A 24,547-nucleotide genomic window follows, 5' to 3' on the forward strand; every position below is an offset into this window, starting at 1 on the left:
AGATTTGCAGATTTGTCTGCAAATTGCAGATTTTTGGAACGGTCTTGCAGATCATTATAAATTTGCAGATATTTGCAGTTTTTCTGACTTTTATTGTTTTGGTGCAGATTTTTGTTTGAAGCTCTTTAAACTTTCACAGACTTCCTAAAAAAGTGTGCAGATTTTCGCAGATTATTTTTAAACCAGAAAATTCGAGTAGCCGGAAAACTGCTCGATTGTTTCGGTTTTCGAGCAGTTGCAGACATTTTTTTTAGAAAATATGGCATCTCTGTATTGTGATTATTTATCGTAGTTAGAAAGAGGTAAAGCATTTTATTGTTATAGAGTGTTTCCATAGTTACGTGCGTTGAAGACTACTGCGAAGCTTTTTTGAACTACTAAAGCTCAGCTTTTAAGCGAATGAACAGCTGTTTATCTAAATAAATAAAAACGCGATATATGATAACGCAGCAGCTGTTTCAATTCGATGTGTGAACTGGTGAGTAAATAATCGGATGTGCAAAAGTATTTGATGAATGAACTAAGATGTGCTGAAACAAAATAAAACAAGTTGCGCGTAAACAAACTACATGAAAATGCTTTTGTAAGATTACGAACAATTTGTATTTAGGTTTATTCATAATTACATATGTACCATAAATTCTGTGCCCGCCCAAATACCTACTCGAATTTGAGTTTGTGGAATACAAAATCATTGCAATTTTAAGTGATTTTAAGCCTCAGTCAAAACGAATTCGCTGCGATAAACGGTGTTTGTACAATTTCATAATATGGAGTTCGAGCTAAATTTAAACCTCAGGGTTTTTTGTTTATTTTAGCATTCTCATCGGTTTTCAGCGTAGGAATGCCATTTCTTGTCAAGAGCCGATATCACCTCTGCCTAATATGCACCATACTGTCCTATCTGAAACATTTATTATTTAGTATCTACTTGATAAGATGAATATAAATGTAAGTACCGTCAAGCGAGGTAACTTGAAACAATGCTCAACTTGGAGTAACAGTAAAAAATTATGTGAAACGCATTTGAGGACATCTAATTAACATGGAGTTGTTAGGTATAGGGAACGATAACACATATTCAGAAAAAATATGTGGTATAAATAGGTACTTGCTGTCGTAGAAATTGTAAACTACAGTTTTGGAAATGACAATTTGCAAATGTTGCAAAAAACGGAACTTCTCTTGAATAATCTTATAAAATACATGGTAACTCTTCGTAACTAGGCCACTTATATTGTTATAAATGCAGTACAATTAGGTCTGAGAACGTCTACTTTTATCACTTCTCAATGATGAAATATGCTTTAGTGTAAACAAAGTTGATTGAATGTTTAGTAGGGTAGATGCTCCAGTAGTTGTGGTAGTACCAGTAGTGGTGGAAACTCGAAATATATCATAATTTTGGCGGATTTCGAGATAATTTCCGTTTTCTATTGTTAAATATATATTTGTTAACAGTTTTATCTAAGATACACAGTTAAAATTCAAGATGTTGGTGCAAAAATTACAAATTCCTTTTCAGCAGTCCAATAGAGTGCAATTGCTTAAGAAATTCGTAACAATCCATAGCATTTTAACAAGCATACGTTGTTAACCACCTGCTGCCATGCTCATTACAAGCGTTGCTAAGGCGGTAAACAACATTCCACTATTATAGGCAAATTTTCCACTATTATAGGAACATTACCACTACTTTAGGAGCACATACTAATGTCAGGAAAAGCAATATTTTAGATATATTAACCAGCAGAATGGTATAATTTTGGTATGTATTTAAAGCCAACACTATGGTGCACCATATTATCATGTAGTTCAATTGGAAACTGATAAATTGAGCGTTCAAATTGTCTTTACACACTATCCCCCGACATAATCCCTCCATTACTGGAGCATCTACCCTACTCAAAATAAATTTCGCGTTGAAATCCTAGGAAAAGTTATGTGAATATTTTCCATCTAACTTTTCCTGTACTATTTACGTGATTTTTAGGTAGTTCGCACGCATAGTAATGCGTTTACGTGAAAATCAGATAGATACTATTATATTTTCCAATAACAGTCATCTGAAAATCACGTAATTGCCTGTAGAGAAATTTACGTGATTTTTCACGCGGAAAGGACGTGTGGATTATTTTGAGTGAGTAAGAGTAGGGTAAGGTGGGGCAAGACGGGTCACAGGGCAAGATAGGTCAGTTGCATTAACATGAAAGTTTCAGCTTAATCCAAGTCAACGATTTTTTCATATAGTACAGTAGACTCTCGGAAAAGTTAACTCTCTAAAAAGTTAATTGTTCAGAAAAGGTAAGCGAATATCAGCTCTCATGCAACGCTCTAAAAAGTTAATTTTTACCTTAACTTTTCTGAGAGTTTTGATTTATTGGTTGTCCAAGCGTTCGTACACACACGTGTGTTTACCTTCTATCTTTATTTCTCATTTTTCGGTTTATTGTCGCCTTTCCACAGTCATACAGAGTCATACAAAGTCGCATCATAACTGGGATCAAATTAAACTCTTGTACCGGATAATTGCAACAATAGCGTATTGAACTCTTTGCTAGTTACACATAGTTACTTCAGGATTATTGATAACATACTGGAAAAGCGCAAACTCAGATTGAATTTTAAATTCAAAAGAAGGAACAGCAATAAACTAAAAATAAACGCGAACATTATCAAAACGTAGTCGCACACTATACGAAAAAAAAAACAAAAGTAAACTAGTGTAATCGACTATTTTAAACTTACTGAAAGGAACTAAATATTATTTCATAAAGATCTTGATACATATTTCTTTTCATTACAATTTCAAAATATATAAAAATGTGTATCCTATATCCCGGAATGCATTTTTCGCTTTTGTATTAATAATTTTCAATGATTTTTAGGACTACTCGGAAAAGTTAATATTTCGGAAAAGTTAATCGACCCATTCCCCAATCGATTAACTTTTCCGAGAGTTTACTGTACCTAAACTAACGCTCTTTCATAATCATCATGATTCGTAACATATCTTTTACCCGTTTTTGTTAGAAAAATTTGAATGTAAAATCGCTGCATTTCTTACGCGATACATGAAACGATACAAAACGAAGCAGATCCAATGATTCGTCAGCATAAAATATAGCAATATGTTTTCTGTGTGCTCTTATCATTTGTAAAACCACATAGGATAACAATATTTGTTATATACTACAAAAGTTGTAAATAAACATGTATATTGTTCTACCAGCTCAACAGGGGCAAGATGGGTCACATTGAAAAAAGCTTGTGTGGCACCCTATGTTAGTCCATATATCTGTATTTTTAAGTTTCTTTATTGTTTTAAATGACTTTTTAACTGGCCCGGCGTATATTTTATCGATAAAACAGTTAATCCGGGAAAAGGTTAGTTTGTCAACATTTCACTTTTTATCTGATATAATTTTTATTTTGTTTCGATTATTTTTGTCGCCGATTTTGAAGCACCAATGAATTATTTTTGTTTCTGTAAAGAATTCATAAAGGTTTTCGATAAAAAAAATTCGCTTTTTGTTATGTGACCTATCTTGCCCCGCCATTTGACCCATCTTGCCCGTACTGTTTAAGAGCTTAAAATAACATATCTTTTAAACGTATTTACGAAAAATATATGATCCTCGAAAAATCGCGTTTGTTATTTTTTTCTGAAGAGATTATTAGTGACTCCATCTAAATAAATGATAAGTGGGTTAAAATTGAATGCGTAGAAAAACGCATCGGAACTTTCCTTAGGTGACCCGTCTTGCCCCACCTGACCCTACTAAAGAAATTTCAGACATCAATCCATTGAAAATTGATACTTTACCCATCCTTACCTGCTACTGTTAGGATATTAGCTAGGTACCTTTACCTACCTACATTTATTTGTTCAAATGTGTGCGGATTTTTGCTAACCATGTCCCCAATGGAAACGTTTTTCTTTGTTTTCTAGTCGTTGTATACAGTTTTGAAATAGCATTTTTTGATAACTTCACGACGAAGTAAGTGTGTACCTGTCTAAACTGACAGTTAAAGCTACTTAGTAATAACGAAAAAAGGCAGGCGCCGCGACTTGTCTCAGTATTGACCTACTAAGCAATTAACTTCGTCGAGTCACGTCTATCTTCGTTGCACGATTTTTTTTAAAATTTGATCGAATATTGTCGTTAGTGAATTTGATACATGTTTTCAAGGAATGGTCTATTATGACGTTTAGTGTGTTGTATTACGTTATTTTAGTGTGTCGTGATCTTTTAATGTCTATACAGGTAACATTGGGTTTCTAAATGTGTATAGAAAGTCTTACGAATCGATTACAGCTCTAAGAAAGCAGGTAATGTTAGAAGATCTTTTACTTGTCATGTAAAAAACTAAATATGTATAAATTTAAACTGAGTTTTTCTGGCCAAAGTATTGCATTATAAATAGATTTAGATAATCTTGTGGATAATCGATCAAATTATATAAAAAACATTCACGAGTTTACGCTGGCATTAGAATAAGTTCGCAATGCGTATTTGATTTTGAGATATTTCGGTTGTTAATATTTACTAAATGTCGTTAAATTTTGAGCAATGCTATTTTAAGCAACTAAAATGACGAAATCAATTGGTTTTATGCCTTGGCGAAATCGCTAGTTTATGATGCGACACCTCTAAGGACGTTAATAAGCATTTCCAGCCCATCTAGCAAAACGGTTTGTCTCATCTATATTTGATAGTGGTGAAATTTTGCAAATATGTTGGATATCTAGCACGGCTTCATTTTTCTATTAAACATAATTTTTTTTGTCTAGAGTAACTTTTCAAAAAAAACTTATTTACGAAAAACTGAAGAGCTTCACTGTTTCAAGTAGCTGTAATTTTGCTCTTACTTTTACGTGAGAAATTGTGAGTTGCTTGCTTGAAAAATGTAAAATTTGAAATTTGTTAAAGATTTAAAAAAATCTGAAAGAATGTCCATACATAGCTCTTAGACATAGACTTGGACATACAGCACTCGTTCGCTAATTGCACGAATGAGGCGATGCGATTAGCGAATTTCGGTTTTTAATTGCACGATGGTTGCCAATATTTATTGTAAAACATAATGCGTTATCACTGTAAAGAACTCTTCACATGCATTCACACGTACGCTAAATTTTGGGAAAAACATTTAAATTTTTACAAACGAACTAAAAGTTTAATGAAAATGTGTTCAATTAGTCAAAGTTTGGCCAAATTTGTATGAATTTGCTTGTAATGTATCTACGTAATGTAGAGATAGAGAATTTGCAACGCTGCATTTTTGTTTATAGCAACCACCTGGGAAACCACGTGTAATTTGACAGATAACTGTTTTTTAGTTGCACGATTGTGCAGTTTGAGGACGTGCAATTAAAAGACGGTGCGACTAGAGGACGTGCAATTAGCGCACGAGTGCTGTACATAGTTTCGAATGGGGGGGTTATGAAAAAGTCCACGCTTGTCCACGGAAGGGGGGGGGGGAGAGGGTGTGAAAAATGTCCACGTGGACAAGTTTTTTTTTCATCAAAAAAATAGAAATTAGAAATTTTCTTATAGGAAAGATTAAGCCTGCGGTGTTGAAAATTGGTATTTTTCTGTCGACGTGGTATCTGGATGACCCCTTTTGACTTTTGCAAAGTTTTTTATTTCAGTGCATTATTTCTGAAAATATACTTAATTTTCTACAACATTAAATGATTATTTTCCAAGATATGATTTTGTGAATAATAAATAATTTCATTTAAGCCCTTTTGAAAAGTTGCTCTTGACGAAAAGATGTGTTTAATGGTGTTTAACGTTGACCGAAATGTTTTTTTCAAGCATTTTGAGCTGAAAGTGCTCTAATGCGATAGCAAATCATTCTTATGCGGTTTAAATGCTCATTTCTCTATTACCTTAAAAGGAAATCACCACACGGCTATAAATTTCGGTTTAGAAGGCAGTAGTCATTTCACTCATGCTTCACACTTGAATAATGGCGAATTTTCGCTTCCATCAGCGTCGAGAAAACGTTTTTCTTAGCCATCCATTTGTACTACTCACCCTCGTAAGCGCTCCGTGGAAATGGTTCCCACAACGGGTGATGAGAATTGTCGCGCTTGATTTATCCTTATATTCGTTGGACGGAGAAATCGTCCTACGGAGTGATGGTTGTCAGTTGAAGCTGTGTCTTCCCACCGAGTGGAATAGATAACATTGAGGTTCTATTCTTTGCGTAATAGGAAACACAAGGAAAACATCTGTCACGCAAGTTCGAGGCTTCAGTTGCTGGTAAGTGCGATATAAATAATGTCACAATTGGTGAATAGTATACGACGGCAATGTGGTTTGGTTGGGCATTATTAGACGGTATGAAAATATACTGTTTTACTACCGAACTTGAATTGATTCCTCGAAATAAGCCGGCGGACGTACATAACGTCTAAAGGCCCCCATACACGTACGTACATGTTGGCCGAAATGTTGGTGAATTCATGCTCGTCGAACACGCTCGCCGGTGTGTGAGTGCCACGAACCAAGCTGACAGAAAAAAATGTTCGGCTCGTCGCTCGACCGGAATGACCCTCCAACATTTTGTTCATTACCAACCCAGCATATGCGTACGTGTATTGGGGCCTTAAGGGGAAACCGAAAATGGCTCAAAGATGGCTGGATAAATGGCTACCGTTTGATGCATGTATTGTTTTGTGCCTTAAAAATGCATCTGTATTGGCAGAGCACGCTTTCGCCACGTGATCAGTGCTTCTAGTGCTGTTATAATTTCCTAAAACTTGTCATTTCATTTATCGATCCGCTATATATCAACAAACGCTCAACAAAACATAATTGCTAATGCAAAATAAATTTAACTGATCATATAGATCATTACGTGTTCATAAAACGTATAATCTGGAATTATTTAATAGATATTTGGTTGCGCACATATTTCGTTGCACTAGCGATTTCCGAAAAAACAGCACCACGGTCTCAAAGTTTCGCCACATCAATAAGCTTTTAAAGAGCTTTCAGCTTTTGCCGCATAGATAAGCTTAGAGTAAAGTAAACACACGGAACTGGCCTTCAATGCAAACGAATTAATTAACTATCCTATTGATTCTATGCATTATTCAGTTGCTGCTGGAACTCTTTAATGAATCGGAATGAATGGATAAAGAAAACAAACCATATTTTGGGAATTTGGAGTCGCAGCGGTTGGCTGCCGATCAGCTGTGTTTACATTTGCAAGCTCTGCTATTTGACATATATTACTAATACTAATGCAACATTCAAATAAACGTTTAGGTTTTCAACGAACACATGAGATGTACAGTACAGTGTTTGTCGCTCTAATACTATAACGTGAGCCACTTTTGGTTTCTCCTTAAGAATGAATTTTGATTTACCATGTTGAAAAATTATTTTGTTAGTCCTACTTTTTTATTTGTAAATAATATCGTTATATTGTAGATCCAGTATTCTCCCTTGTTTCGCTAGCCTTGACTACTTTGACATCACGCAGATTTTAACGTCAAAGCAGATTTTAAATATTACCTAGGTACAGTAGACTCTCGGAAAAGTTAACTCTCTGAAAAGTTAATGGTTCAGAAAAGTTAAGCGAATATCAGCTCTCATGCAACGCTCTAAAAAGTTAATTTTTGCCTTAACTTTTCTGAGAGTTTGAATTTATTGGTTGTCCAAGTGTTCGTCCACACACGTGAGTTTACCTTTTATCTTTATTTCTCATTTTTCAGTTTATTGTCGCCTTTTAACAGTTTCATACAGAGTCGCATCATAACTGGGATTAAATTAAACTTTTGTACCGAACAGTCGCAACGATAGTTCAATACGAGCACGTAGTTACTTCGGGATTATTGATAACATATTGGAAATGCGCAAATTCAGATGAATTTTAAATACCAAAGAAGGAATTAAAAATAAGCGCGAACATTATCAAAACGTAGTTGCAGAAAAAACAAAAGTAAACTAGTGTAACCGGTTATTTTAAACTTACTGAAAGGAACTAAGTATTATTTCATAAAGATATTGCTACATATTTCTTTCCATTACAACTTCCAGATACATAAAAATATGTATCCTATATCCCAGAATGCATTTTTCGCTTTTGTATTTATCATTTTCAGTGATTTTTAGGACTACTCGGAAAAGTTAATAGTTCGGAAAAGTTAATTGACCCATTCCCCAATCGATTAACTTTTCCGAGAGTCCACTGTACTAAGCAGTATTTAAAAAAAAATCAATCAAAATCAAAGGCTGAAATTAAATAGCTTGAGCATTTTTTTAAGCTGAGGCCGAGACTCTAACAATAATGGCATGTAATTAGGAGCTGTTATCGAAGTATCCTCATCTAAATTAGTCTAACAAAGTATAAATTCTGACAAGAATCACCAGCATTACACCTACTATAGCTGCGGTGTGTCTTGTGTTTTAACTGTGGCAAGCCGACACGCTGACCCTGGCGCCCAGGGCATATCCTGATTGATGGCATCATAAACGTTCTCTTGGTCAATTTAATATCCAAGTAGAGTATCAAGCTTCCCCGAACAACTGCGCTAACGAAGTCAAGGCAGTCTATTTTAATGTACAATGCCATCACTTCTAATGACAATTTCTTTACCGTCGAAAGAACTCTTTGTAGCGACATTACTTCCCATCTTCTGGAAGTGTCGGTATGGTGTAATGAATAAACTTTTTAATTAGACTCGTTTGACTCGAAATCTCACAATGCCGTGAATCCTGCCTAGCGGCATTTTTTTTTATTTTTTTTTTCAAATGAGATTTCAACCTTTTCTTATCGTATTCGCACGAATCGTTTCGTTTTTTTCATGCTGTTTCAATCGGAATAATCAGAGATGGCATTAAGGCCGAAGCAGCGCAAGCATCAAACAGCATTGGTACGATCGAGAAAGATAGCATTTTGAAAATCTCTAATATTTCTTAAATAACGCTACAACATAGTTTTTCGAACCATCATTGTGTGTAAAACCCGTACCTGATATGATATATCACTGCAGTTGAGTATTCAAAACCATCTAATAAAAGTGCACTCTCATTGAAAATTTTGCTGCGTCTTTTTTCTCTCTGGCTGGCTTGGCCTTAACGGGAAACTAGCAGTCATTAACTTTTTTGAACCTAAAAGTAGGTTTCTGTTTATAAAAATCTAAATACTGCATTCTTCTTGCCAATCTGAATACACCGAATATATTTTCATAAACAGAACTTTTGTTTCAAACAAAAAAACTGCTTTTAAGATTGGCAGAATCGATGACGACTAATTTCACACATTGATTTCGAATAGAAATCCTTGAATTTTTTTTTGCAATTAGGCTACCGTACCTTCTTTGTTAACGTATTTGAGTACTTTCGAAACACTGCGGTGATCGGCCACACGAAACGTCAAAATTAGAATCAAAACAAACTATTCGTTCGTCGTGGCTTTGTGTAATCTAATTTTAGCAGCAACAAATTTAAGGGATTTTTGTAAAACAACAGAGTGTTTCGACGTTTCTCCGTGTCGCTGACGTTTGTTGAAATATGTATGTTGCGGCTTAAGTGAAAAATGCAAAATGGTGAAGATTGTAAACTAGGGGTAAGACGGGCCACTTTTCACAGGGTAAAAGGGCCATGCATTGTAGCACTAATAATGTTAGGAGGTTTTCCTGTGTGATGTTCGTTTTTGTTTGCGTAGATGTCTCGAAAGTATATTAAAAAAACTTCGCGTGTGCAGTAGACGGCGGATCAGATGAATCAGGCCAAATTAGCCATTGATAAAGGTATGTCCATCAGGACAGCTTTACCCCATTCGGAATTCCCTAGACAACTCTTCGTCGGCAGATTAAAGTACGTAACGATACGATACGTAACAATGAGGCTCGGAACTTGAACTTGTTCAGCATTTGCTAGAACTGGAGGAGCGGTTCTATGGACTCAGTATAATCAAAGAACTGGCATTTGAGTTGGCTGAGCGGTATAACTCAATTTTATGTTAGTTACAAGCTAATTTTATGCTATTTTATGAAAAATCTTTAAAAAATTTGTTTCTGTTGATTGAGTAAATACTATTGAAGTTAGTTTTGCAACTCTAAAAACGCATAAAAACTGCCATTAATCGTCTAACTCCGTCATGGTATGTCTTACCCCTTTGGTAGTCCTTCTTATTACGCCTGAAAATTGACGCTTGGTATTTAGACGGTTCAAAAATTGACGAAAAGTCGTGGAAAAATACACAAAACAAATTATTGTATAATTTTTAATGATAGGTAAATAAATGCTTATTCGTGTGTTACAAGAAAAAGTGAACAATTTGATTGCTTAGGGGGACCGTCTTCCCTTACTCTAAAAATGCGATTGTTACGAGATGGACAGTTTTCGCGTCAACTCGGCTATGAGGCTTGCAGCACCCTCTCATAATTCAATGAAACTCGGTGTTGAAGAGTTCATGCAAATAAGCAGCATTGTTATTTAGTTTTTCCGAAATTAATCCAGGCTAATTTCTATAAAGCCGCCGGATTTTTGTGCAGCAACTCGAAGGGAAATGACGGTAGACATTTTCAAGCATATGATAATGCCGAATTTTGCTAAGAAATATGTGATTTGGCAGGCTATCTGTACCTGTGGCTTGAAAAGCCACATTTTTATTGCTTCCGGAACCGTGCGCCAGGAAATTTACGCGAATGTGTGCTGCCTTTCCTGAAGCAACACGATTGTTCCGTGGTGTTTTGGCCAGATTTGGCATACTGTCATTACGGAACAAAGAACGACGGAACCGGCAGAGGACCCAAAAAACTGTTGGAAGCGAGAAGCAGTTTAGGGCAAACTGGCGTTCTGTGGCAAGCAAACTGACGAGGTGCCTGTACGTGTACAGAATCCGATGGCAGGAGTTAATCGAAAGGTCCGGCAATTCGGATGAGCGTCTCATTGTCATTGTCGTGATCATTGGCTTGCACCTCGTATTTATTATTTATTTAACTAGTTCATCTGAGACAATTTCCTAATGAAAATAATTTTTGGCCTGGAAAAAGCAGCCTTGAGCAAGCAACATATTCTTACTCAGAGCGGCATAAAAACCCAGTATCTGTTAAAGCGTAGTTCTTACCAAAGCGCAACATTTCTCATTTAATTTCCTGAAAGTTCCAAAATCAACAAAATCAGACAAATTGTTTAGTTTAGAGGATTACATTTTTGTTGCCACTTTATCGTGGATACAATGTGGATAGAACACTATATGCAACCGCATTTATTCAAAGCAAAATCATTGACCGCATTAATAGGTATGATGGAAAAACGCTAAGTCGTGGAAGTGGAAACGAGGGTTGCGTGGCGTGTGAAAAAATGACGTTTAAAATACCACGTCAATTCAAGGTTTGCCATAAAAATTATCTTTTAATAGTTTTGGGGAAAACATATCCGCCTATAAAGGGTTTAACTTTAGTACTGAGTATGTGCTTGAACGTATAACTACCCTATTAACACAGACAAACAGAGTTAACACTCGTTTTCCATTCTTCGCATCGATTAAACCGTCACTTCAAATTTAGGCTTAGTAAGGAAGGTCTCCGTTTTGGTCAAAATAAGGCTTTTTAACGAAAGAAGGGGATGTCCCCCATAAAAAATACTTGCTAGTTCGAGGGATACTCCTGCCTGTTTCTCTTTGATATTGTCGTTCTATGTTCGTCTATGTCGTTCATAGATGGCACTGGTGTTCAGGCAAAATGTGTGGTACGAAAATTTTTGTTGATTTTTCTGCCAAGTGTTATGTCTGTTTGTTTATGCTATTAAGATTAGAAATCACAAAAGTTTGTTCGGTTCAGCTGTGTTATCCTTCCTACAGTGCGAGCCTCAACAGTAGAAATTCGTTAATGAGGGATTCAGTTGCATAAAGCGCATATAAAGGAATTCAACATGCTAAATTGGGTGATTCTTTAGCGCTGGCCTTATGTAAAATTAAATCTTGCAACCTGCTTTTTTGCCATTTCACTTATTTAATGTGCCAATTTTCCTTCCATGTGAAGCCTCCAGTGATGCCGTTATCCTCGCTCAAACGAAAAATTGCCAACGGTGGCTAAAGTTAATGAATTGAAGGCGTTCTCTGGTTTCGTACCGCCGCACCGGTCACGTGGTAGGCCATTAGGAAAAACGTTCGGGCAACTGGAAATAGCGCAGACTTCCCAGGCGTCCCAGTTCTACAGCTTGTCGGTATCGTTGGCTACCTGTATACAGATAGTTGGCTTCGTTTCGTTCCAGTGTTTGAGTGTTTGTGTGGGATAGAGGACTGAAATGTACTGTAAACGAAATGGATCCTGTAGAAGAACATTCTATAAAATTAATTTTAATTATCACAACGAATGTCGCACTTCTGAATTATTTTTTTTCTTTACTGTTTCAGCCATCGTATGCTACAGTATGCGTTCAAAAAGTAAGGTTTTTCTCTGGGCGGGCAGTGCAAAATTCTAAAACTGCGCGAGTCATCCATGATTTAGAAATCTATTATGTTTATTTAGAAATCTAATCTGGTTTTTAAATTATTGAAAAATAAACTTATTGGTACAATGGACTCCGTTGAATAAACTTTAAGAACAGGATCCGGGAGAGAAATCTGTATCTGAAATTAAGTAAAACAGTATTTTGCAGGATTACCAATCTGATTACTTATGTTATTGTCGGCAGTGACCAGTTATATTCTAACGAATCGGTTTGACGAATGAAAGAGGTGGATGGTATTCTCTAGCACCACCACCAGCAAAATCAATGCGTTCGAAATAAGTCAAATATGAAGAAATAAAGACTTGTCAGTAGAATACTCTGGGCACTTACATGTGCTTCACTTTACTTAAATGTGCTCAACATATTTTTTGTTCTTAATTTTGAATCTATTTTGTTAATTTTAAATTTAAAGAACTTTGAAAAAGATGAAGTGCACTCACGCTTTTCTTACGCAAATGTTGCTAAATGTGCTAGTATCGTACTAGAGGTTCGCATCCTGTAGCTATAGGGGAATTCGCTTTTTCCATATCACAGCTTTAGAGCAGCGACACGTAACGAGCTCGGGGAAACTAAGTTTTTACGAAAAAAATAAAAGATTTCCTCCCATGTGGACCCAAGCGTTCACGGCAATGTGGCTGTCGGAGGGCGATGTCACATTAAAAGTGATAAATTTTTGCTGCTAATATTCGTGTTTCGTGAAAATTGTTCGAGTTTTTTTTCAGTAAAAAGTAGCGCGATCTTGGCCTGCCAAGCCATAAATTTAGACTTACGACCGGTACTTATTGCTTCTGGGTACTCTTCTTCTCGTCGGGTGAATTGTGCATTCTTTACGTCGCGTGGATTGAACTGGGACGTGCCAACTTCTTCGAATGCAGGCGCCAAACATTAAAGACAATAATAAAACTCACTTTTTAATTGGATGATTTAGCCGTAGCTGGAAGCTGCTGTTTACGATGATTATCCGCGACGTGGTTTACGCTTCGTTTGAGCAAGTTTACGTTAGAAAAAATCAGAGGGGTTGTGTACCAGACACGACCACATATATAGGTGACGCAGGACTACGTAAGTCTCTTTGTAGTGATAGTGGCATGTATTCATGCTTGTAATCATTCGATTCTTCATGTATACATGCTATATGCAACATATATACATGCTACATGCGTTGTATGTAACATTTATCAAAGTAGTAACATTGCATACGTTCAATTCTCAAAAGATTGTGCATTTGAAAACAATTTAACAAAATCAAGAACAGAAACTATTACTTTCCTGATACCTTACTGAAATTAAGGATTGTTTTTATTATCCATGGTTTCCCACGTTGAAGGGATTTTACCAATTCAATGCTATTTTATCAACAGCACTTTTTTTCACTACATTTCTAAATTTTGTCACTTGTTTTGGCTTACTTCCCAAGTACAGATATCAAATTGGTATAGGTTTAGATCATCGTAAAGAATCTTCCAACCAATCACGAAGCGAGAATTCTGGTAAAACATAGGTTCATTATTTTCAATTTTTCAATAGTTCAACATCAAGAATCCATACTTTTCTTCATTTGGGTCACTTCTTAGAAGATTTTCCGATCGATTGGTGTAAGAATATTGAAAATCGGTCGGAAAACCGCTGAGCTATTAGCGCTCAAAACCTTTCATTTTTCGTGACGCTCGCATTTTTCGATTTTTTGGAATGACACCCTTTCTCAAAAATTGCCGTAAGACGTAGTCCTACGTCAAAATTCTGTAAATATGAGCCAAATACTGCATTTTAACCCCCTTTAATTTGCAACTGATTAAAATAGGCTACCCTAAATAGGCTAAAATAGGTTAAAAAAAATTCTCTGCAATCCAGGAAGAATATTATCTGGAAAAGATTTTCGTCAAATTTTTACGGTACTGTAAAAATTCAAAACAATCCGGAAAAACTAAACTCTGTTCTAAATCATAAAAAATTTAAAAACATATCTATCTTGTTTGTTAATTCGTTTGCTGTTTTTGTTGTTTCTTAGTTATGAAAACTCGATGGAACTACTGTCAATATTACCAACTTTAAAACTTTATAGTCATGAGCCAAGCATTGTAAAGTAAATTTTTTTTGTTAGATTATGATCACTTTAACTAGCTTGGGTCATTTGTGACTTCTGCGGGGTTGGGATTTGAACCCGGGTCCTCGGCGTGAATGCTAACCACTACACCGGGACTAACCTGTAAGATTTTTCGTTTTAATATAAATGTACATTTTCGCTACAATTCAGAAACAAATCATTTTGGAAAAATATTTCACAAAGTTTTCTATGGTGACAGAATACTCAAGAAAAGTCAGAAAAACTATGGCAGGAATTTTAAAAATGTTCTGTTTTCTGGATAGGGATTACTTTTGGAATCCACATATGTGGCAATAGCAAGTTCTAAAAGTGTTCTGAAGACAGTTTTTACGTAAAAACTTGTATTTCTGGATGCATCCCAAGTTATGCGCTGTACCGTATTTATATCACAAAAAGTAAGTATCCACGTAAAAAATTTTGTTCAAATGGGAGAGGGTATTCATTCACTCGAAAATGTTCTTTGAGAAGGACAATTAATACAGACTCTAGAGAAAAAAATGAAATTTTTAAACGAGCGATTTTTACAAAATGATTTGTTTCTGGATTGCTGTAAAAATGTACATTCATATTAAAACGAAAAATTTTACTTTACAATGCTTGGTTCATGACTATAAAGTGTTAAAGTTGGTAATATTGATATTACCAGTAGCATATTTAGTATGATTGCTATGTTTTAAATTGCTGGCGGCACCATGGCAATTGAATCGCGTTGAGATTTGTAAACATGATTATAACAAAGTCTGTTTTGAGATAAGCGGTAGTGGACATTAGTGCTGCAGAGGTTCCAATGCTTACCACATTGTTCAGAAATGGCATATTCGAGCGATGATAAAAACAATTCACATCGTGGAAATAATTGATATTGGATGATTTTTCTTATATATGAAATTTCGTTTGACAAAGCAAAGCTTCTTAATTTGACATTGAACTCAGGTGCTTGGTGAAAAATTAACGATTATCGGAGCTCTGCTGTAAACCCAATTGCAAAGAAACGGTTATAAGGGCGATGCAGACTAAGTTCAGTGCACATATATGCAAAGTCTGCGAATTTTGACACATACGCTTAGTCTTTGGATAGAGTTATTCTGGTTAAAGTGGTAAAGTGCAAGAAGTGATCCAAAACGTTGAACGAAAAATTGCAGATCAAACAGTGCAGTCCATGAAAAGATTCTCAGCACCAAGAAGTAAGATTTTAAATAATTCGGTCAATGTCACGATTGTGCACGTAACAGTGACTTTTTCAAACTTTCTGGTGTATTTAAAACAGTGACTTTTCGTGAAACATAGTTTTGACTCTAACAGCGTCTCCCAGTTGATATATGCGAACATACGATGACTAGTTTGTTAAGCATACAGCGAGACCAACTAGGAGGCTTATAATGATTAGGCAATTACAAATATTTTAAAGAGTTTTTGTCCCTCCGGTGTTGGGTCACTCAGGGGAGGGGAGTAGAATTTTTTAATCGAAAAAAGGATTTTAGGCATTTTTATTTCAAGTTTAAATGTGAAAATCAAATCTATTCTATCTATGCTTTTAATATATACGTTATTATTTTCCATGCAAAAATCTACGATAAACAGACAAAATCGAAAGATTGTTGGCCGATTTTCGGAAATTCCACTGTTTGAATTTCTATTTCATGCTAGAAGCGTTAACTCAATTCGTACACTCATTTTTCGACTTTTTCAGGCTGTAGAGCCCAAAGACAATTGATTTTATAAAAAAACTCATAACTCATAGTCAGATCAAAAGAGAGACCGATGTATAACGTGTCGGTATTGCCTACATATCGGCTCGTTGTAGATAACTAGTTTTGCAGTTACTACAGCTTGCTGCTGGCGCTAGTGTATCATTGAATCGTTCATATACACTAGCACCAGAAGCAAGTGGTTGTCACTCAAATACTAGCTATGTCAACACGGTAGAAGAGTTTCAGACGCAACTGCCCCATACATTGGTAGTAGTGTAAATAGAGCACCATATGCTGAAATTAAATGCAAAACTGCTAGTAAATGAAAATTGGTATATATTTCCATATCAGAGGCGAATTTTTTTGTTCTTCAGTGATAAAAAGAAGTAGATTTGTTGTGTGATACCATATTCACAGTTGTTTAGTTTTTAGAATAAGTAAACGTGATCATAATTGTGTGTTTCCCAAACCATCATCAAGAGCGGATACGCGTAAGCGATTGCTTCTGTTTTTTTCAGCCTAATTACGTGCTAGTAAAAAAAACAGAGGTTTTGATGTTTATTGAATAAAATTTAGCAAATTACTTACATTTTTATGCAAATAGTTATAACACATTAAAGCCTATGAGTGTTACATTCGTTTCAGTATTGTTATATAGCAGTAAAGTTTTTATTTCGGAAAGCGCAGCCAAAAAAGGCAATGTATGCCGACTTTAGTAGCGTGCTGGAGATACCCTTCAGCGCACTATGGGCAAAAACGAGAGAAAAAACGGACGCAATTAAGATACGGCCTGCAGGCTTATAAAATATAGGTGATCTTATGTAAAATTTTCCGGAGAATCGCGTGGTGCCCACCCCTTTCCTGTTTGTCATCGGGAAGTGCCCCATTTTGCACATTTTCGCCTATTTTTAACATTTTTCATTCTTATTTGATTATTCCAAGCAAGGTTTAGTGCAGCGGTAGAAAGGTATTGTAAGAGTATAATCAATATATATATATATATATATATATATATATATATATATATATATATATATATATATATATATATATATATATATATATTGATTATACTCTTACAATACCTTTCTACCGCTGCACTAAACCTATATATATATATATATATATATATATATATATACTAGCTTACCCGACAAACTTCGTATTGCCACAAATTAACCTGTGTTGTACATAAATCATGAATCTCGGATGATCTTTGTCACTATCTCGAGTTTTGCAAGCCCCCCAGTGGGCGGCGCTTCCGACGGCGGGTCACCGGCAACACTCGCGACCGGCTCGTCCTGAATGATCTAGTGTTACTATAGATAGTTTTTGTGGTCTTGTTATTGATTAATGTTTTATGGAAGAGTCTCGAATTTCTCGAGTTGGATTAGTTTTTGAGTTTCGCAAAAATTTCTGTTTTATTTGTATGAGAGTCCATATCCCCCTACCACAGGGGTGAGAGGTCTCTAACTATCATAAAATAAATTCAAGACTCAAAAATCTCCTACATGCTAAATTTGGTTCCATTTGCTTGATTAGTACTCAAATTATAAGGAAATTTGTATTTCATTTGTATGGGAGCCCATCCTCTTAAAAGGGAAAGGGGTCGTAATACACCACAGAAAAAAAATTCTGCCATCTAAAACTCTCACATGCCAAATTTGGTTCCATTTGCTTGATTAGTTCTAAAGTTATGAGCAAATTTGTATTTCGTTTGAATGGGAGCCCCCCCCCCTCCTAAAAAGGTAAGAAGTCCTAATTCATAATGGGAAAAATGGTTGCCTCCAAAAACACCCACATGCCAAATATGGTTCCATTTGCTTGATTAGTTCTCGAATTATGAGGAAATTTGTATTTCATTTGTGTAGAAGCCCCCCCTCTTGAAGTGTGGAAGGATCCTAATTCACCGTAGAAAATATTTTTGCCTCCAAAAACCTCCACATGCCGAATTTGGTTCTATTTGCTTGATTAGTTCTCGAGTTATGGGGAAATTTGTATTTCATTTGTATTGGAGCCCCCCCTCCTAATGTGGGAAGAGGTCCTAATTCATCACAGAAAAAATTCTTGCCACCAAAAACACCTTCACGCCAAATTTGGTTCCATTTGCTGGATTAGTTCTCGAGTTATGAGGAAATTTGTATTTCGTTTGTATAGGACCCCCCCTCCTAAAGTGGGGAGGGGTCCCAATTCATCATTGAAAAAAAAAAAATTGTCTCCAAAAACACACATATGCCAAATTTGGTTCAATTCGCTTGATTAGTTCTCGAGTTATGAGGAAATTTGTATTTCATTTGTACAGGAGCCCCTCCTCTTAAAGTGGGGAGGGGTCCTAATTCACCATAGAAAATTTTCTTGCTCTCGAAAACCTTCACATGCCAAATTTGGTTGCATTTGCTTGATTAGTTCTCGAGTTATGAGGAAATTTGTATTTCATTTGTATTGGAGCCCCCCTCCTAATGTGGGAAGAGCTCCTAATTCATCACAGAAAAAATTCTTGCCTCCAAAAATACCTACACGCCAAATTTGGTTCCATTTGCTGGATTAGTTCTCGAGTTATGAGGAAATTTGTATTTCGTTTGTATAGGACCCCCCCTCCTAAAGTGGAGAGGGGTCCCAATTCATCATTGAAAAAAAACTGTCTCCAAAAACACACATGTGCCAAATTTGGTTCAATTCGCTTGATTAGTTCTCGAGTTATGAGGAAATTTGTATTTCATTTGTACAGGAGCCCCTCCTCTTAAAGTGGGGAGGGGTCCTAATTCACCATAGAAAATTTTCTTGCTCTCGAAAACCTTCACATGCCAAATTTGGTTGCATTTGCTTGATTAGTTCTCGAGTTATGAGGAAATTTGTATGGAAGCCCCCCCTCTTAAAGGGAGAGGAGTTATAATTCCTCTTATAAAGAGCGGAGGGGTCTCAATTCACCATAGAATAAATTCTTGTCACCAAAAAAAACACCCATATGCCAAATGTTGTTCTATTTGCTTGATTAGTTCTCGAGTTAGGAGGAAATTTGTATTTCATTTGTACAGGAGCCCCCCCTCTTAGAGTGGGGAGGGGTCCTAATTCACCGTAGTAAATTTTCCTGCCCTCGAAAACCTTCACATGCCAAATTAAGTTCCATTTGCTTGATTAGTTCTCGAGTTATGAGGAAATTTGTATGGAAGCCCCCCCTCTTAAAGGGGAGAGGAGTTACAATTCCCCTTATAAAGAGGGAGGGGTCTCAATTTACCATAGAATAAATTCTTGTCAACGAAAACACCCACATGCCAAATTTGGTTCTATTTGCTTGATTAGTTCTCGAGTTATGAGGAAATTTGTATTTCATTTGTATAGGAGCCCCCCCTCCTAAAGTGGGGAGAGGTTCTTATTCATCATAGAAAAAATTCTTGCCTCCAAAAACACCTACATGCCAAATTTGGTTCCATTTGCTGAATTAGCTCTCGAGTTATAAGGAAATTGGTATTTCATTTGTACAGGAGCCCCCCCTCTTAAAGTGAGGAGGGGTCCTAATTCAACATAGAAAATTTTCTTGCCCTCGAAAACTTTCACATGCCAAATTTGGTTCCATTTGCTTGATTAGTTCTCGAGTTATGAGGAAATTTGTATGGAAACCCCCCCTCTTAAAGGGGAGAGGAGTTATAATTCCCCTTATAAAGAGGGGAGGGGTCTCAAATTACCCTAGAATAAATTCTTGTCACCGAAAACACCCACATGCCAAATTTGGTTCTATTTGCTTGATTAGTTCTCGAGTTATGCAGAAATTTGTGTTTCATTTGTATGGGAGCCCCCCCTCTTAGTGGGGGGAGGGGTCTCTAACCATCACTAAAACCTTTCCTGGCCCCAAAAACCTCTACATGCAAATTTTCACGCCGATTGGTTCAGTAGTTTTTGATTCTATAAGGAACACAGGACAGACAGACAGACAGACAGACAGACAGACAGACAGAAATCCTTCTTTATAGGTATAGATATATATATATATATATATAGAATGCCAGTGTCGCTGCAGTGCGCGTGGTAAACATCACACATGTTCAGATAATGTATTTACATTATATATGCAAATGTGTGTGTGCCTGAGATTCATTAAAAGGGAATCTCATTTCAACTATGGCTGCCAAGTAATGTGATTGGAAACTTCGCTTGCTTCAAATTTCTGAAAAAATCGGTGCCAAAGGGCACAGTTTTGGGATTCTATTCATCCGGACGAAAAGAAAAAGAACGTTTGAAACCATTTCACTGGCATAAAAACACAGCGGAGAGCGCACTGATGACAGCATCAACCAGCGCACAGATAAAGAACAGATAAATAACAATGAGCAACTTTGACAATGAAGTTCCTGATGCACAGACTTGATACAGATTGTTAGCATCATGTTTACCACAATGAGTCCTGTAGAAAAACAGCGACACTGGCATTCTATATATATTGATTCTACTATTGTAAGTGACTGCGTATCGCAAAACTGGTGAGGAGCACTGATTGGCAACCTGTTCTAATAATGCTGGGCAGTCAATATTTCCCTGCATTAGATCAAACAGGAGCATCCTCTGTTGATTGGTACGACTTTCCGACAATATAGTTTGAGTTTGATCAGCTGACGACTACGACTACGACGGTATTCGCGTTATTCTACATCAACATAACGCTCAAAGGTCCTCGGCTTGCGTTCGCCGACGACATAAAACTGTTCGCAAAAGGCAATGACTCATCTGATACTCTCGCACTCCAGAAGCAGCTGTCGATATTCGCCGAATGGTGTAAAAACAATCGTCTAATACTGAACCCCGATAAATGCGAAGTGATTACGTTCTCGAGAATTTTGAATCCGATAATCTTCGAATACCGACTGTCAAGCATACCTTTACGACGTGTAGATTACGTCCAAGATCTCGGGGTACTACACGACTTCAAATTGTCCTTCGAACAACACGTTTCTTTCATTGTCGACAAGGCTTGCAGAAATTTGGGATTCATCATGCGTATCGCCGATAACTTCAATGATACATGCTGCTTGAAATCGCTCTACTGTGCGTTAGTTCGTTTCAATCTCGAATACTACGAACCCGTATGGAACCCGTATTACCAAAACGGTGTCAACCGAATCGAGCAAACGGTGCAGCGGAGGCTCATTCGCTTTGCCCTCCGACGGTTACCATGGAACGACCCAGCCCGACTGCCAAGCTATGAACAGCGTTGCAGACTAATCAACCTGGACTGTTCTTGCAAACAAGTCGGGACTTGACTGAAGTTTTTGGAACGTCTTAGTAGAATACAAAACATGAAATTAAATAAAAGAGAAAACTTTATAATTTAATTCTACTATGTATATTTATTCGCGACATGTACATAGTAGAATTAAATTGAAAAGTTTTCTTTTTTACTTAATTTCAAGTCGGGACATAATCAAAGCCGTCTTTATATCAGATATTTCGACGCCCCTCATGGACTACCCTTGGATATTAGAAAGAATCGACATCTTAGCTCGGTCTCGCTTAACACGGAACAATTTATTCTAGTGTATACCAGACAGGAAAACCAATTACAGCACCTTTCACGCTATAACTAGCTTACACTGTTTTGACTTTGACGTCAGCCGCAACGTGCTGAAATCCGGCTTCAGGATATTAGCTAATAGTTTTTACTAGTCATTAGGATCATCAACAAACTAATAAAGAACCTAAGCAACAATGTGAGTTTTATTGCACTCTTATGGAGGTTTTTATGACCAATTTTGATCTTAAATGCCATCGTAAGAGTGTAATAAAACCCAAATTGTTACTTGGGAAGTTGAAGCTAAACCTACGCTTCTCAAAAGATTGCTTTAAATATGTTAAAACATTAGGGTGAACCTACAGTTGATAAAAAAGTGAATGAATTAATTATCACATGTTAAAACATAGTTGCGGGATTTGTTTTATTTTTATCAATGACTCAATGCTAAGTAATTGAACGTAATTTTCTTAGATCTAGCTAATATTTGGTTTAGATTAAACCACCAATAACTGTGAACTAATTACACGATTCTATTTACAATAAGTAGGTAGGAAACTATATATTACATTTACAAGTTCTTTTTGTGGAAAGGTATGCATCGCTTAGGCATTCTTCAATTCAGTGTTATTAATTTTTGAAGTAGGTATCTCTTTCGCGGAGTTATTTGTTTTACAAAAGTTAAATTGTAACAGAACAGATCGCTGTTTCGAATTTGAACAACACACGTGCGTCGCTGAGCCTAGACGCCGTTATCGGAAATAAACCGACAAAAGTTCCGGATAATACCTACTTGGGCAGTTTATTTCACCATGTGAAGAAATCGAACCTAAACAAAAGATACTGCAGACGCTAGAGGAGAATCTGGTGCATTGCCTACACAAACAAATATATACGCGACGATCACGCGCTAATTGCTCTAGTGGCAGACGATTCATTTTATTAGACCAATAGCGTTAAGTGATTACGATGTTACTGTTGCTCCAATATATTCAATGGCACCGAAATGACTGTGATTCAGTATGCGCGTGGCATTCCGTTCGTAAGATAGTGTGTTGAGTTTTCAGGAAAATCAACAGAATCCGTCGGCACGTTTACTTCAAATAATTGTGGTAGCCACAATTACTATAGCTGGCAAACATGAAACATAGGAAAGGTTGTTTACGTTCCGCTGATAAACTGATATCTAATTTGTACAGCGCATCGTTGCCGGTCTGACTCTGATTTCGGTAAGAGTGTTTTAATCTTTTTCTTTTGTTTACTATCCACAGTTTACATCACTTCGGTGGACGATAGCAGCAACCAGCAGCCTCCGGTGTTAACTATACCGGCGGCTCTTCTACCTCAAGTATCATCTGGTCAGCATCCTGTACCGTCAATTGATCTCAATATGTCACTTAAGCAGCAACCGCTGCAATTGACCGATGAACGCTATGATCCAGTGGATACACTTCAGCGCAGCTACGATCTTGAGAATGGACAAAATGAAGAACCAACCGTCAAGTAAGAATTGTGAAGTTACGAATCGTAGGGCTTTTTTTGGTCAGAGGATTGTTTATCGCTTGTGCAGCCAGCAGGGTATAAGGCTGGGAAATGATTTGATATTTCAAAAGTTTTGAAATCTCTTATGAGGAAAAGTCTTGTGCAGATTATTGAGCAAGTTGTGTACATAACGTACTTAGTGGGAGCCTTTGATTCGGTGAGAATTGATAAGCTTAAGATTAAAACATTTTTAATTAATGATGGAAATTATGTGACCAGATCACCAGATTATACCGAAGCTTACCGATTTTCCGGTCGAGCAGTACGAAGTTACGTCTGAATCTGACTACAAAATTAAATTTTGATTAGAAGTTCTCTAAGTTATAGACGAAGAACTGTTTCCATTAATAGACGCTAAATTCTGGGAAGAACTATATATTTGTTCTTTTATTTATAGTGCGGTACTATGATAAACATAATGATTTTTTATATTCAGCACCTCTTTTATAGTTTCTGTATTAATTTCATAGGATCATTTAACAGGACTGTTAATTTACGACAGTCGGTTGCTAATTTTAATTATTAACTTACTCGTGCATATATCGAGGTCAAATTGAATTATCAGAATGATTCGGAAACGAATATGAATCAGTGTAAGTTTTGTGAATAGATACTAGTTAACCTATCCTCCAGGGTTTAAAACCGGTTGCATGTTTCTGGCACTTTTTTTTTCAAATTTACTTATTTCCAATGGCAATGAGACGTTATCGATTCTTCACTAAATCCAGCTCCGAAGGCCCGCGGCTGTTGTGTTGTCATTATCAATGCTCTCACTTGCACCATGTGCTGCTGTAGTTATCGACAGTTTTTCATTGTCTCGTAGAGGCACCCATGAGAAATGACGAAAAAGTATTAAATGTTTGTCTTGACCTTCAACGATTTGTAAGACGATTTGTTCCCGAGAGCAGTTTGAAAAATTAAAATCCAGTTTAATTAGGACTCAATTTCTGACAATAATAATTTCTATCACTATCAGTTTTTGTTTCACGAATATATTAAAAGAGCGATTGATATACTCAATTGATATGTTCATTGGCGGAACTAGAGCTCATTTCTTGTGGGAGCTATAGCCCCTGTAATTTTTTTCGACCATTTTATTTGGGCGGACAGGTTCATTTTTCTAGGGTGGGGAGGGGGGGGCTAAATCTCTCCTAGGGAGTGCTTAGCCCCCCCACCCCCTAGTTCCGCCGATGGATATGTTATTAAAGTTGAATGTTCTTTCATG

The 24,547-nt window shown here is 36.5% G+C and overlaps 1 protein-coding gene across 2 annotated transcripts in view; it reads left to right on the plus strand.

The window, feature by feature from the left end:
* The first annotated feature begins 287 nt into the window (after positions 1-287).
* The window catches only part of LOC128745495 (sodium/hydrogen exchanger 9B2), a 48,634-nt gene continuing 24,374 nt past the window's right edge, over positions 288-24,547 (plus strand). The window contains exons 1-2 of one of the 2 annotated variants that reach the window (XM_053842571.1): positions 288-478; positions 23,052-23,283. In XM_053842571.1, the coding sequence (XP_053698546.1) occupies positions 23,171-23,283 (113 nt within the window). In that variant the 5' untranslated portion in view covers positions 288-478; positions 23,052-23,170. Of the gene's footprint in view, positions 479-6,214; positions 6,276-23,051; positions 23,284-24,547 lie in introns of those variants that run through there. The other variant, XM_053842578.1, reaches the window with a different exon arrangement.

This window comes from Sabethes cyaneus, chromosome 1, assembly GCF_943734655.1.
Source record: "Sabethes cyaneus chromosome 1, idSabCyanKW18_F2, whole genome shotgun sequence".
In the NCBI taxonomy this organism is placed as follows: domain Eukaryota; kingdom Metazoa; phylum Arthropoda; class Insecta; order Diptera; family Culicidae; genus Sabethes; species Sabethes cyaneus.